Source organism: Phocoena sinus, chromosome 15 (assembly GCF_008692025.1).
Source record: "Phocoena sinus isolate mPhoSin1 chromosome 15, mPhoSin1.pri, whole genome shotgun sequence".
In the NCBI taxonomy this organism is placed as follows: Eukaryota; Metazoa; Chordata; class Mammalia; order Artiodactyla; family Phocoenidae; genus Phocoena; species Phocoena sinus.
In genome coordinates, this window is record NC_045777.1 from 51,522,115 (window position 1) to 51,536,370 (window position 14,256).

General features: G+C 50.6%; 1 protein-coding gene across 4 annotated transcripts in view; it reads right to left on the bottom strand.

The window, feature by feature from the left end:
- Positions 1-14,256, bottom strand: part of ABCA3 (ATP binding cassette subfamily A member 3) — a 44,756-nt gene that overhangs the window by 14,919 nt on the left and 15,581 nt on the right. For 3 of the 4 annotated variants that reach the window (XM_032604946.1, XM_032604947.1, XM_032604948.1), the window contains 10 exons: positions 13,563-13,679; positions 13,165-13,285; positions 8,850-9,023; positions 6,297-6,478; positions 4,422-4,565; positions 3,794-3,923; positions 3,139-3,293; positions 2,716-2,871; positions 2,419-2,629; positions 1,264-1,414 (listed from right to left, as the gene is read on the bottom strand). In XM_032604946.1, the coding sequence (XP_032460837.1) occupies positions 1,264-1,414; positions 2,419-2,629; positions 2,716-2,871; positions 3,139-3,293; positions 3,794-3,923; positions 4,422-4,565; positions 6,297-6,478; positions 8,850-9,023; positions 13,165-13,285; positions 13,563-13,679 (1,541 nt within the window). The remainder of the gene's footprint in view (positions 1-1,263; positions 1,415-2,418; positions 2,630-2,715; positions 2,872-3,138; positions 3,294-3,793; positions 3,924-4,421; positions 4,566-6,296; positions 6,479-8,849; positions 9,024-13,164; positions 13,286-13,562; positions 13,680-14,256) is intronic. The other variant, XM_032604949.1, reaches the window with a different exon arrangement.

Genomic DNA, 14,256 nt, shown 5'->3' on the forward strand with positions numbered 1-14,256 from the left:
AGGACTCCCCTGGTGGAGCAGTGGTTAAGAATCCATCTGCCGGGCTTCCCTGGTGGCGCAGTGGTTAAGAATCTGCCTGCCAATGCAGGAGACACGGGTTCGAGCCCTGGTCTGGGAAGATCCCACATGCCGTGGAGCAACTAAGCCCATGCACCATAACTACTGAGCCTGTGCTCTAGAGCCCGCAAGCTACAACTACCGAAGCCCATGTGCCTAGAGCTCATGCTCCACAAGAAGAGAAGTCACAGCAATGAGAAGACCATGCACCGCAACGAAGAGTAGCCCCAGCTCACCACAACTAGAGAAAGCCCGCACATAGGAACGAAGACCCAACGCAGCCAAAAAAAAAAAAAAAAAAAATCTGCCTGCCAATGCAGGGGACTGGGTTCAAGCCCTGGTCCAGGAGGATCCCACGTGCCACAGAGCAACTAAGCTTGTGCACCACAACTACTGAGCCTGCTCTCTAGAGCCTGCGAGCCACAACTACTGAGCCTGCGAGCCACAACTACTGAAGCCCGCATGCCTAGAGCCCATGCCCCGCAAGAAGAGAAGCCGCTGCAATGAGAAGCCCGCGCACCGCAACTAAGAATATCCCTTGCTAGCTGCAACTAGAGAAAGCCCGCGCACAACAAAGACCCAACACAGCCAAAAATAAATTAATTAATTAATTAAAAAAAATGAGTCAGAGAACACTGTCGTGATTAAAACCACATTTCTCAATCCAGATTGCAGCAAGATTAATGTACTTTTAAGTCTTCTATTCCGAAGTTTCTGAATGTGACTTAAAGCGTTTGTTTTTTACTTCCCCACACCGGGAGTCTGCTCTGTTTATGAGGCCTGTGTTCATGACTCAGATTCTGAGACCAAGAAGACACACGAGTTCACAGCTGCACACTAACCCTGAGTGGCTGCAGTGTGAGGAGCGAGCCTCGTGCCAACTGTGGATGGCACCAGGGCACTGAGCACCCTGTGATGAGCCACTCTTCTCCTTCTCAGTTACAGCCCTGATGCGCAGGGAGGCCTGGCACCCTGGGCCCAGCAAGCAGATTCACTGGATACCGACCATCACAGGCCCAGGAACTAAGAGGTGCCCCTGGCCAAGCCACACAGGTGCAGGGCGGGTGACTCTACACATGGAGCCCTTAAGGCCCCCTGAACCTCCTTCTCAGATCTGTACCTGTGAGTGCTCTGGGACACACACGTGCCTATGCTTGGTCTCTCTAGGATGTGTACCTGTCCATGCTCTCTGGGACATGTATGTACCTGTGTGTGCTCTCCTTGGGAAGAATGAACGACAGCTCTGCTCCGGCACTGCTCTCCAGGGTGGCGTTGGGGACATGGTGGTGGACCAGCCGGGAGATGCCCTCGGGGTTGCAGTGAGGCTCCTTCACCAGCGTCATGTGGTAGCCTGCGCCTAGTACACCCAGGAGCCCAGTGAGGCTGCATCCCACTCTCCTCCTGGCCCACCCAGGGCCCCGGGCTCCTGCAGATCAGCCTCCTGGGAAAGGGGCTGCAGAGCTGGGGCAAGGGAACTGGAATTGATGCATCTCAGGGCACCTCAATACTGTCCTGAGGGTCTCACCACCCCACCTCCACCCGCTGGGGAGAGATGCTGGAGGACCTGGGTTGCTGAGCATGATAAGGAGATGAAACCAGAGCTGGACTTCAGATGTCAAGTCTCAGATACTGGGGTACAAATTGTCCCCAAAACCCCTTCTCCCTGCTTTCTCGGTAGCAGAACCTAAGGATAAAGGCCACTCTCTTACAGCCTCCCTCCAGCCTAATGGTGACCATACTAGGTCACCTTCTGCTTTCAGGGCTGTGTGCTGGTCAGAGGAAGCTGCAGATGTGAGGGGTGCAAATCCTGGGGTGTCCTGGGGGTGGGGTGCTGGTCTTCTGTATTGGCTCCTTCTGCTGGCGGGACATGGATGTGACCTGGCATGCCAGGACCATGTTAGACCATGAGTTGTCCTCGAGATGGGAAGCCATGCTCATACAGCAAAGATGGGGCTGACTCCACGCGATGCCCACCAGCCCTAGACAGTGCCGTGGGACCCTCACTTGTTTGGGAGCTGCAAGGCTGGCGAGCAGGCTTGGTCTCTGCAACGGCACCCCTGCTCTTGGTGGCCCTGGCACTTGACTGCTAGTCCACTGCTCAAAGCTGAATGATGCTCCAAATCAAGACTACATGCTTCATTCCTTCTTCATTCTCACAGGCCCCTCTGCCTGGGGCCTCGGGTCTCTACCCACAGGTAGCAGAACAGGATGTCTAGAGAAGGCCTCTCTCTGCTTGATCTCAGGGGCCCTTCGGGAACGTTACCAGTGGATACTTTCTCCAGCACACTGGGCCAGCAACGCTGACCTCACACAGAATGGAGTTTCGGCTGCCTGCCCCGTTGCTTGCCTGTGGCCGCTCACCATATTTCTGCTTCAGGAACAGAGATGACCCGCAGCACTGCAGCTCCCCCTTGGCCATGATGGCGATGCGGTCCCCCAGCAGGTCGGCCTCATCCATGAAGTGGGTGGTCAGCAGGATGGTGTGGTCACTTTTGTGCTGCTGAAGAAGGTCCCAGATGGCCCTCCTGGAGATGGCGTCCATGCCTGAGGTGGGCTCGTCCAGCATGAGTACCTGGAGGGCAGAGGAAAGGGCTTGTGATGACGGCAGAGCCATGTCCTAGGCCCAGGCTGCTGTGCTGCAGGCCCCGCCGCCCCTACCTTGGAGCCTGCGATGAGGGCAATGCCGATGGAGAGCTTGCGCCTCATCCCCCCGCTCAGGAACCTGCTCCGGGAGTCCCCCTTGTCCTCCAGACTGAGGATGTGCAGCATGCGTTTGACTTCTTCAGGGCACTTCTGGCGCGACAAGCCTTTCAGCTGACACAGCAGGGGACAGAGATCTGGCAGCGGCTTCTGACGGGAGGCCAGCCTGTCCAGCTGGCACTGGAATGGTGCTGTCTCCGTCCCTCCCCAGGCTGGATCTCGTGTCCTGACACCCACCCACCCCACAATTCGCGAACGCCTCCTCGGAGCAGGTTCAGTTTGCTGGGAGGCTAAGGGCTCACATGGCTGCCCTGGGGACCCGAGCATGTAGGTGATGGAATAACCATGACGACCCATGAATCCTGTCACCTGCCAGCTCACCTGAGCATAGAAATACAGGTGTTCTGCAACAGTCAGGTTGTCAAACAAGACATCATGCTGCGGGCACAGGCCCAAGCTCTTCCGGATCTGAGCCATATCTTGGGAGATTTCGTATCCACTGATATATGCCCGTCCACTGGTCGGGGGAAAGAGACCTAGGGCCGAGCAGAAGACCCCGGGGCTCAAGTTCAGCACGAACATCCTCCAGTAGCATGGGAAGTGCTGAGCCTTCCTGGTTCACACGGTGTGCACCCTGCTGTGTGGGTCTCCGGAGACAGAGGAGGGTGGGGGATGCCCACTGCCAGGATGTGTGGCTTGTAAGGAATGAGAGAGGCGCATCCCCCACGCTCTCCGAGCCCAGGTCCTACTCGAGCCTGTTCTCAGGGAGGACAGGACGACCGTTAGGGCTGGGCTGGCTCATTCAGGACGGCTTTGTAGGAGAGTGGGCTCGGGACTAAATCAGCGTGGGTGGGGCCACCTCTGTGTGGCCTGAGAGGCTCCCACCCTGTTCCCAGAGCCCCTGGGGCTCCACTAGCTATCAGCACAGCAGGGGGAGGACAAGAGCCACCTGAGGGCACAAGGCCGGGGCAGCCTGAGGTGGCCTTGAAGGAAGGGCCTGGAGGTCAGGGTAGGGCATGAAGGCTGGGCCCCTCACCAGTGAGCATGGAGAGGGTGGTAGTCTTCCCCGCGCCGTTGTGGCCCAGCAGGACAGTGATCTGGCCCTCATACAGGTTCAGGTTCAGGTCTCTGACAGCTGCCTTGCCCTTGTTCCCCACTCTGAACACCTGCAGGAAAGGCAGAGGGTGGCCCCAGACTTCAGGAGCCCCTCACTGCAAAGGGCCCCTTCTACTCCCCTCTGGAATACCCATCCAAGCGTCTGGGGAGGAGACCACGCCCAGTACCACCAACCAGCGCACAGAGAGGCAGGAGGAGGACTGAGAGGAGGCCTCGCTGCTTCCTGCTGCTCTCCGCCCCACCCCAGGTCCACAGCACCCAGGTGTTTTGGTGTCTCGGCAGGACTAGAAGGCCCATGACGCCCAGGCATCGTATACGGCGAGCTCAGAGAGCATCCACTGCAAAGCTGGTCAGAGGTTAAGTGGGGCAGCACAGGTTGCTGACTCGACCCTGAGCCTCCACACTGGGCCCTGGGGACACAGCCTGAGGGATGGCTGGTGCCCAGGAGAGCCGGTCAGAGGGCAGCCACAGGAATCCAGGAGAAACAAGGCCCAAAGGATGGTCTCCGCCCCATGACCCTGCGGTCCCCGTCCCCATAGGTATGGCACCTTGGACACATGCTTGATCTTGATCCCGGCTACCAGGTCCTCTGGCTCAGCTTCAAAGTACTCGGTCCTAAGCACTTTCTCAGGGTCATCGTCTTCCTCCTCTTTCCCTAGAACTGTCCTCGGGTGCCCGCACCAATACGAGGGCTAGGATGGAAATCAGAAGCTCTCAAACAGCCAATTCACGTCAGTTCATTTTGTTTGTGACAACCAACTGACAAGCTAGAGCAGACAGTAGCCGCCCTTAGACTCCCCTGCAGAGAAGACGGTGCTTAGAGTTCAGAGTTGGGGTGAGACCCAGTGCAGTTCTGCACCCAGCTGCCCTGGGAAGCTCTGAGACTGTTTCCTATTCTGCTGAAGGGGCTTACTATGCACGTCAACTCAGAGGTGATACAGGGAAAGTTAACAATGGAATTTAATACAAAAACAGGTCATTAAGTCCAGCCCAGAGCCATGTGGGGCAAGCCCCCAGCTGCATCCTTACTCAGCCACGCAGGCGCTCGTGAAATAAGCAGGAGAAGCCCAAGGGCCAGCCTCCCTCTGCTGGGAGGAGGCCTCCCCTTCTACAGTCTGGCCCCAGCAGTGCAGGTGTCACTTGAGGGTGACACACTGATGGCACAGTGGCTGGGCAGGGTCACAAGAGCGGTGAGCACAGGGCCCTGGAAAAATGCCCACACCCCGGAGGGAAGCCCTGTGGGGGGAGAACAGCTCACTCACAGTTCTAGTCCCCACGTACCCCACGGCCTGGGGTGGTTCCTCATATCACAGTCCGTTGGTTTTAGGGGACACATGTCTCAAGTTTTAAGTGACTGAAATCAGAATGTGTCTTACAAATCACAGAAATGCCATAGTTTTAACTGTCAGTATCTTTCTTTCTTAGTGACGAAGTAACGGTGCCTCTAAGAATCAGGGTCATCTTAGATTTTTTTAAAATGTATTTATAGCTTTATTTTATTTTTATTTATTTATTTTGGCCGCACCACACGGCTTGTGGGATCTTAGTTACCTGACCAGGGATCGAACCCTACCCTGGCAGCGAAAGCCCAAGTCCTAACATAACCACTGGACCGCCACAGAATTCCCCAAGGGCCATCTTAGATTTGATGAAATACAGTAAATGGATGCTTGATAAATATTTGTTGAATCAAAGAATGAACGATGAAGTGGCACCTGGCTAACCTAGCTCACCAACAGGGAATTAAGTTAATGATACGGTGGTACATCCATGGAATACTGTGTAGTCATTAAAAAGTGAAGTTGGTTGATAAAATCACATATGTTTAAATAGAAATATATTTATACATGAAATTTAAAAATTTATAAACATATGTAGATAAAAATCTAAAAGCATATTTGTAAATAGACCACATGTATATGTACTTAAGATATCTAAGCTGTACTGTTACGTTAAAAAAAAAAAAAGCAAGTTTCAAGCATTTTTACAATATAATCCCCCCTTCTAAAAACAAGCGTATATATGTTATAGCTGCACATGCATAGAAAATCATCTGAAGAGCTACACCTCAAAGTGTCAGCGATGTTCATCTCTGGGTGGTGGGAGTGTGCTGTGCACTCCAGCACGTGATCGTTTTTACACAAAGCTCTATTACTTGTAGGCAGAAAACCCAACAAGATGTTTTTTGAGAAAGACGGCTGGGAGGGGGCTGTGTACTGGCCCTGTGGCAGGCCAGCCAGCGCCAGCTCCTCCTCTCAGACCTTGGAGCGCAGGGATAACCTCGGGCGTGGGGGTCTCGGGGCCTCTAGGACACACGGCTCATGACAGCACACAGGGCATGCATTGCATGTCAGGGACTAGAGGTGCCTGGGGTGGGTGCTGGGCCCACCTCCACCCCTACAGAGGTGGCTGTCAGAACTTACCAGGATGAAGAAATACCAGGGCTGGGGCACGCCGAACTGGCCTGGGAAGATGGCCTCCACATACCAGGTCACCAGGCTGTAGAGGACGGAGTCTAGCAATAGCATGCCGAGCACTTGCCCAAAGGAGAAGTCGTCGTCCACATTGACAGGACTCAGGAGGTCTCGCCACTGGACACCTGTGCCTGGAAGACACGCCAGGAAACGGGCCTGAAGCGGACCCGTGGTCGCCAATGTACACGTGTGCGTAGCAGTGCAAAGTCAGTGTGACGCTTCCCTGCCTACAGCAAACCTGACAACTTTCTTCAGGCCTTTAGACAAGAGCAAGTCACCAAATCGGTGTCATAGAACTAACAAAAGCTTGTGAACTGACGAGAGGGGCTCATGGTTGATTTATGACATATACACAAACACATATCTATCTACATAACATACTTGTACATATACACGGATGCACATACACGTGTACATACACACACACACATACACGTATGTGATCTGGGTAAGGCCAACACTGGAAGAGGGTGCATTTAATATGTCTTTTCAAAAAAAAGGAAACACTCCCAGCATAAATAAAGCTGTGTTTAGTGGTGCTCGTGGTGTTCTGTCCTCTCTCTGGTTTGCAACATCACAGTCCAAATGATGCTTGGGGATTCTGTGCGGCTGGACCACCTGGGTTGGCTCGAGGGCCCATGATGGAAATGGCTGCTCTCCAGCCTTGGTCACTGTTCACTTTCAAACAACTAGAAGTTTGTCTATTTTAAGAAAATTCAGGGACTTCCCTGGTGGTGCAGTGGTTAAGAATCTGCCTGCCAATGCAGGGGACACGGGTTTGATCCCTGGTCCGGGAAGATCCCACACGCCGTGGAGCAACGAAGCCCGTGTGCCACAACAACTAAGCCTGCACTCTAGAGCCTGTGAGCCACAACTACTGAGCCTGCATGCCACTACTGAAGCCCACAGGCCTAGAGCCCGTGCTCTGCAACAAAGAGTAGGCCTTGCTTGCCACAAATAAAGAAAGCCCGCGTGCAGCAACAAGGACCCAACACAGCCAAAAATAAAAAACAGGAAAAATTTTTTAAAAAAAAGAAGAAAATTCAGTATAGAATTTTGAAAACCAAGAGGTGCCATGTAGTTAGACTCCTCTTTATAAATGGCTTTTTAAAAAGCATTTGAACCCTGGAAGGGACTATGCCTTTAAAAAATCTACATTTTATCACACACTACTGAACATGGAGAACCACGTATATTTAAAAGCACCAATGTCATAGGACTTTTGCCAACTGAAGAAAAAAATTCTAATTAAGGATAAAGCCACACTAAAGGTTCCCGTGGCCACCCACCTCCCTCCCTCCTTAGACCCACAACTAGGAAGCTACAACTAGGAACTGCATGACTGGAAGAAACCAGAGCATTCAGCCTGATAGAGGACATCTGGGTGGGGCGGGGTGAAACCATCCCAAAATGCACTCAGGTCAGTCACTCAGAAGCAAGGTTGTATTTCACCTCCTGCTAGCAGAGCCAGAGCAACACCAGGAGCTCCCGGGAGACGGACACCGACACAACACCAGCCACGCATAAACTCATCCTGTCCCTTCTGTCTCTGCTTGGAACCAAGGCAAGTCAGACAGAGGCAGGGCCGAGTCTGGGTCCACTTGCCTCTTCAAGGCCCTTCTGTGAGGTGGTCTGAGTGATCCAGAAATGAACGGGGCCTTCTCCTAAGAGGTGAGCACTCCATCTCTGGAGATTTCCCACTAGATGTGGGGTTAAGGGTTAAACTAGGCGTCCTCTCAACCCTTTAGAGGAGCAGCCTTGACTCTACCATGTGAAATCTGAGCATCTCCTGCAGGGTTTGCAAAATGGGAGCCCACAGGCCAACGTCAGCCCTAGAGGTGTTTATTTGACACCCTTGACATTTTAAAAATCAGGAAATTTCACAAAACTCAAGAAAGCAATGTCCTGGTCTGTGACTTGTTCCTCTCTCAGGCCTTCCTGCCGTCATCACCAATTACTGCAGGAGGTATCAGGGAAACAGGAGGAGGGGAGATGCTAGTTCTACAAGTTCACCAAGAGCTGGGAACCCTTCGAACCCCGCAGACTGAGACCTCTGGCCTAGGAATCCTAAAGCCTCGAGAGGCAGGCAGAGACTCAGAGGTGACCAACTTGAATCCCACCACTGGCAGATGCAGACGCTCACAGCCAGCGTTTTCCTGAAGTAACGGCCAGTTCCAGGCAGGGCTTCGAGGGGAGCTCAGAGCCGGGACCGCAATGGCCAGGTGGTGGCCAACATTGCATTGGACACCTCAACTCTCTGTCCTGTGAACCACGTGTCTCTGACCTACCTCCCCTGTGGCTCTGGTCACTCCTCCCCGTCTGCCCTGGGCGCGAGCCTCCCCCTCGCCGAGGACCTGCCTTCCAAATGCACTGTTCGTTTAGCTGTGCTGATGTGTCTGATTATCGTTGGAGCGACAGTCTTGAGTCTGGAGGCCCCTCTGCTTAGAACCTCTGGGGGTAACTGAATCAGCAAGGACAGACCGTGTAAAGGAAAATACTCACCTTTTGCTTCAAATTTTCCTATGAGCTGGGCTCCCATTGCCATGGCAACATTGGACAGGAGGCAGGAGAACAGCTTCTGGCTAAGCGTCATCCAGTTGTATCGAGGGGCAACGAAGAAGTAAGGGATGTACATGAAGAAGTAGAGGAAGCCCCCGATGGCTGCTGCCACGTTGGCTATGGGCGGAGAGAGGAAGACAAGTGTGCCAGAACCAGGCGAGGGTATCTGCACTGATGGGCTCCATCCGTGGCACAAAGGACGCCTCTCTCGGGTGAGCTGCCCAACCCCAGCCTGGCAGGAGCCGGGGACACGGGGACACAAGCCTCAGTGCTGGGGGGGGCGCTCCATGCTCGGCTCTCAGCCTCTGCCCTTGTTGGCGTGCCTGTGCCCACCCCAGGAACCCCAAGGGGATTTCTCCACCCTCTCCTGCAGACCTACCTCCAGCTATCTGGGCATCGCACACCTGACACGACTAACACGGAGCATCTGATCCCCCGCCTGGTCCTGCCCCATCTTGTTCACTTGTGCATCCCACAGATACTCGCTGGGCACCTGCTCTGTGCCAGGCCCTGTTCCAGGCACCAGGAAACAGAACAGACAAAGCCCTCCGCTTGGGGAGCTTAGGATCCAGTGCGGACACAGCCAGTAGACAAGAAGGTAAGTAAAGCAGATGGTGCTGGGTGGGTACAGCCCTGTGAAGAGCAACAAGCCACAGACCCGGGACAAGACACTCCCTAGGCTGAGGGTTGCAACTATAACCAGGTGGCCAAGGAAGGCTTTGATGAGGAGGTGAACGTGGAAAAGACCTGAAAGAGGTAAGGATGGGGTGGTGGAGGTGTGGGGAGACAGCATGGCTTCAGTCGACGCAGTGCCCTTACACCCTTTGGTCTTAAGACTCCTTTAGCTGTAAACAGTTGTTGAGGATGTCAAAGAACTTTGTTTATGTGGGATACAAACATTATATATATGTCAACATTCCACTGTGTCAGAGATGAATACTAAGAAAATGTTAAGATATTTAAGAATAACAATAATAAACCCATTACAAGTTAACATAAGTATTTTTATGAACAACACCTGTATTTCCCACAATTTAGTGGGAAGAGTAGCCTTGTGTAACATTCTTGCAAACCTCTGTAAAGATTTAACCAATTACAACTGGATTCTCGTATCTGCTTCTGCATTCACTCTGATGTATTGCCTTGTTTTAGGTGAAGTGAATGAAGAAAATGAGCTTCACAGAGATCAGCAGTTGGAAAAGGGACAGGAATTTTAATAGCCTTTTTAGGTATTTTGGATATTCTTTGCTACCACACCACCACTTAACAAGGGGTGGTTTCTTAAAGGTGAGGTGCCACGTGGAATCAACCTGAACAATGAACTTTTTATACTCTGTTATGTGAAAATCTATTGTTCCATCTTGTACCTGGAATGGGTTATTTACTATTCTTGCATGATTTTGTAACATGATGCATGGCCATTTGGAAAATATTGCTCGTTGGGCAAAGAACATCTTCCAAATGTTGACACATTTTATTACACCACATAAAAAAATCACACTGGGTAATATTATCACTAATTTCATAAAAAAGTAAGTAAGTACTGGGAGGCTGTAAAGCTCATGGTGGCAGATTAAAGTTTGCAAAATTCTATTTTTGTTGCCTGAAAGCCTGAATTTTGTAATTGACATCAGATATTGCCAGTTGTTTTCCTTAAAAAGGCAGCTCACACTTGAGAAAATGCTTACCAAATACCAGCAAGTGAATGACAGTGTGATGGTCATTGTTTCAAGCAAAAATGGTGTTCCATGAAAAAAGTGGCTAGTTTAGCTGACAACTCGAACACCTGCACACATGCTGTTCCTCAAGAGAATCATTATACTACAATACACAGGAAGCACTTTCTGTGGACATCTCATTCAGTCACGCAGAATATTAGAAAAGTATACTTGAGAGTCAAAGGTTAACAAAATTAACATTTTTTACTGTTCCGTCAAGGACATTTTTGAGTGAAACTGGCATTTTTGTTTGTTTGTTTACAAGAGTGTGTGGTGTGAAGAACACGCCACTGTCAAGTGCAGTTTGGAGCCTGTCTTGATCGTGCTCAGGGCCGGCAGTTTTACCACTTTTGCTTTTGCACCATCAGTGCACATGTCAACATGGTAGAAAAGGCAAATGACATTCTGATATTATCACAAAAAGTTCTGATTTTGTGAACCTCTAAAGGTCCCAGGAGCCCGTGGACCACACTGGAGAACCTCTGACCTGGGCAGAAACTGAAGAGGGGCAGGGGCAGAAGCAGGGAGGCCAGTTATGGGGCTACCGCCGTCAACCAGGCTGGAGATGACAGTGGCTTGGGCCAGGGCAGGGCTGTGGGGGAGGTGGGAGATGGCTGGAGTTCAGGGGTACCTTGTGGTACAGTGGACAGGATTTGACTGGACTGGGGCAGGATGCTAGAGGAAGAGGAGTCGAGGGCATTCCCAGGTTTTTAGTGTGAGCACATGGTAGAGATGGGGAAATGGGGTTTTGAGGACACCATCAGTAGTTCAGGACACGTCTGACTGAGACACATGTTAAACATCTAAGGGGAGTTGCTGGGCATGAGTCTGAATCTGGGAATTATCCCCATGTTTAAAGCTCTCCAAGGGAGTAAGTTTGAGTAGGAAAGAGATAGACTTCAAAACAAGAATATCAAGGACTTAAGGAGGAAATGAAGAAATGCTTCCATTGATAAAAGGAGGATTTTTCCCCACAAAAATGGATGAAGAAACAAGAATAAGTGGATATGTACAACAATCAACTGGATAGTTGGTAAAGGATAAATATAGTCATAGAAATAAAATCTCAAAGATGAGACACAGTTTAGAACATACACAAAGAGAGAATTAGGGAATTAGAAGACAACTCTAAGGAATTCATATAGAGCTCAGCACAAAGAGATTTTTTTAAGGTATGAAAAAGTAGTTAAGAGACATAAAGAACAGACTGAGAGATATACTTACACCCAAGAGGGGTCTACTATAAAAAAAAGCAAATATAACAAGTATTGGTGAGGATGTGGAGAGACTGGAACACTTTTGCACCGTTGGTGGGAATATAAAATGGTTCAGCTGCTGTAGAAACAGTATGGCAGTTCCTCAAAAAATTAAAAATAGAATTACTATACAATCCAGTGGTTCTGCCTCTGGGTATACACTCAAATGAACTGAAAGCAGGGTCTCAAAGAGATCTTTGTACACCCATGTGCATAGCACCATTACTCACAATAGCCACAAACGTGGAAGCAACCCAAATATCCATTGATGAATGAATGGATATGCAAAGTGTGGTCTATACATATGATGAAATATTACTCAGCCTTACAAAGGAAGGAAACTCTGACACAAGCTGCAACAGGGATAAACCTTGAAGACATTATGCTAAATGAAGTAAGCCAGTCACAGAAAGACAAACGCTCCATGATTTCCACTTACATGAGGTCCTGAGTAGTCAAATTCATAGAGACAGAAAGTGTAATGGTGGTTTCCAGGGTTGTGGGAACTGGGTAGGGAGTTAGTGTTTAATGGGGGCAGAGATTCAGTTTTGCAAGATGAAAAGATTTCTGGGGATGGATGTTGGTGACAGTTGCATGACAATGTGAATGTACTTAACGTCACTGAACTTTACACTTAAATGGTTAAGGTGGTAAATTTATGTCATATATATTTTACCCCATTAATAAAAAAAAAAGTTATGAGACATGAAGGACAGACTGAGAGGCTTCAACTTAGGTCTAATAGAAGAGAAGGGGGATTAACAGGGAGCAAGGTCTGATTGATGACGAACGGAAATGCAGAACTGAAAAGACTTGAGTCCTCAGATCCAAACATCCATACAGAAAAATCAGACCTAGACTGTCAGCTGACTTCTTCCCAGCAATAATGGAAATCCGGTGGCAATAAGGTAATGTTATCAAAGCGCCAAGGAGAATTTTATACGCAGCTAAGACAGTATTCAGGAGTATTCAGAATTTTATACGCAGCTAAGACAGTATTCAGATACTTTGTGTATCTGAAGACAGAGACATCTTCAGATACACAAAGTCAATGAGAATTAACCACTCGCTGAGCTTCACTGAAAGGACTGTTCAGGGATGTACTTTAACACCCAAAAAACTGAATCCAAAGGAAGGCACAGAGTAAAGAAAACCTCAGTCTCCGGGTTATTTCTGCTCAGATGCCCTTGGACCCCTTGAACTTACTCATCCCAAGAGAAACTGCCGGTCTTCTGAGGTGTGCATCACCCACAGACCTCCACTCTCAGGGGCAGGACAACTCACCTTTGCTGAAGAAAGTGCTGACCATGAAGCTGAAGGAGATGGAAGAGATAGCAAAGCAGGCCAGAAAGACTAGCACCAGCGAGGGGTCACTGTGCGCGAGCACTGCCACATTCTTCTTCACCTGTGCGGCCATCCCGTTGGCAGATGGGGGCAGGTCGGGGCAGGGTAGGGGAGACAAAACCAGGAAGAGTCTCAAACTTTCCCAGCCCCAAATGGAGCTGGTAAGGATGGGAGAAGGGCTACACCAGTCCTCTCTATCAAAAGGGCAGACTCCCCAACCAAAGCCATAAATGCGGAGTCTTGGGGTCTCCCTGGTGATGCCACAGCTAAATCTGGCCCTCCCACCAACTCCAACGCCTTGCTTTTCATGTGAGACCCCCTTCTGAAGCCACACTCACCTTGATGCAGAAGAGCAGGGTCATGAAGGAGACGGTGACGAGGAGGAAGAGGAAGAACAGGAGGAACCATGCGGTCCAGTGCAGCCAGCTGCTGAGCCCCATCATGCGCATGTATTCCTGGGGGAGGGGCACATGTGCTGCTCCACACGCCCCACCGCCTGCCACCCCTGCCACACCAGACCCCAGGAGCCTCCCTCACGCTAAACCTGCACCATCCAATACAGCGGCCTGCGGCCACACGTAGCTATTTTGGCTGAAATTACTTAAGATCAAAAAGCCAGCTCCTCAGCCGCGCCAGGCACAAGTGCCCAGTGGGGCCGTAGAGGACAGCAGACCCAGGCCTGTCTGTTATCATGGACAACACTGGTCTGGGGGAGGGGACCAGGGCTGATTAAGTGTCTCTTGTGTACCAGGCACTAAGCTAGGCTGATTTTCCAACTTCTTCTCATGGACAATTTCAAACCACCAGAAAAATAGGAAGATTGGAACGGTGGCCACTCACATACCACTTGGGCTCAGTGATCATTCAACATCCCGCCACACTGGTTTCATCTATGTACCTGGAGGCGCGTGCACGCACAAACATTTTTTCCTGAACCATTTCCTTGTCCACTGCTAACCACCTCAGCGTCGCACCATTTTATTAAAGTTATTTAGGCACCGAAGTGGACAGGACCCACCTCATTAGTTCTCC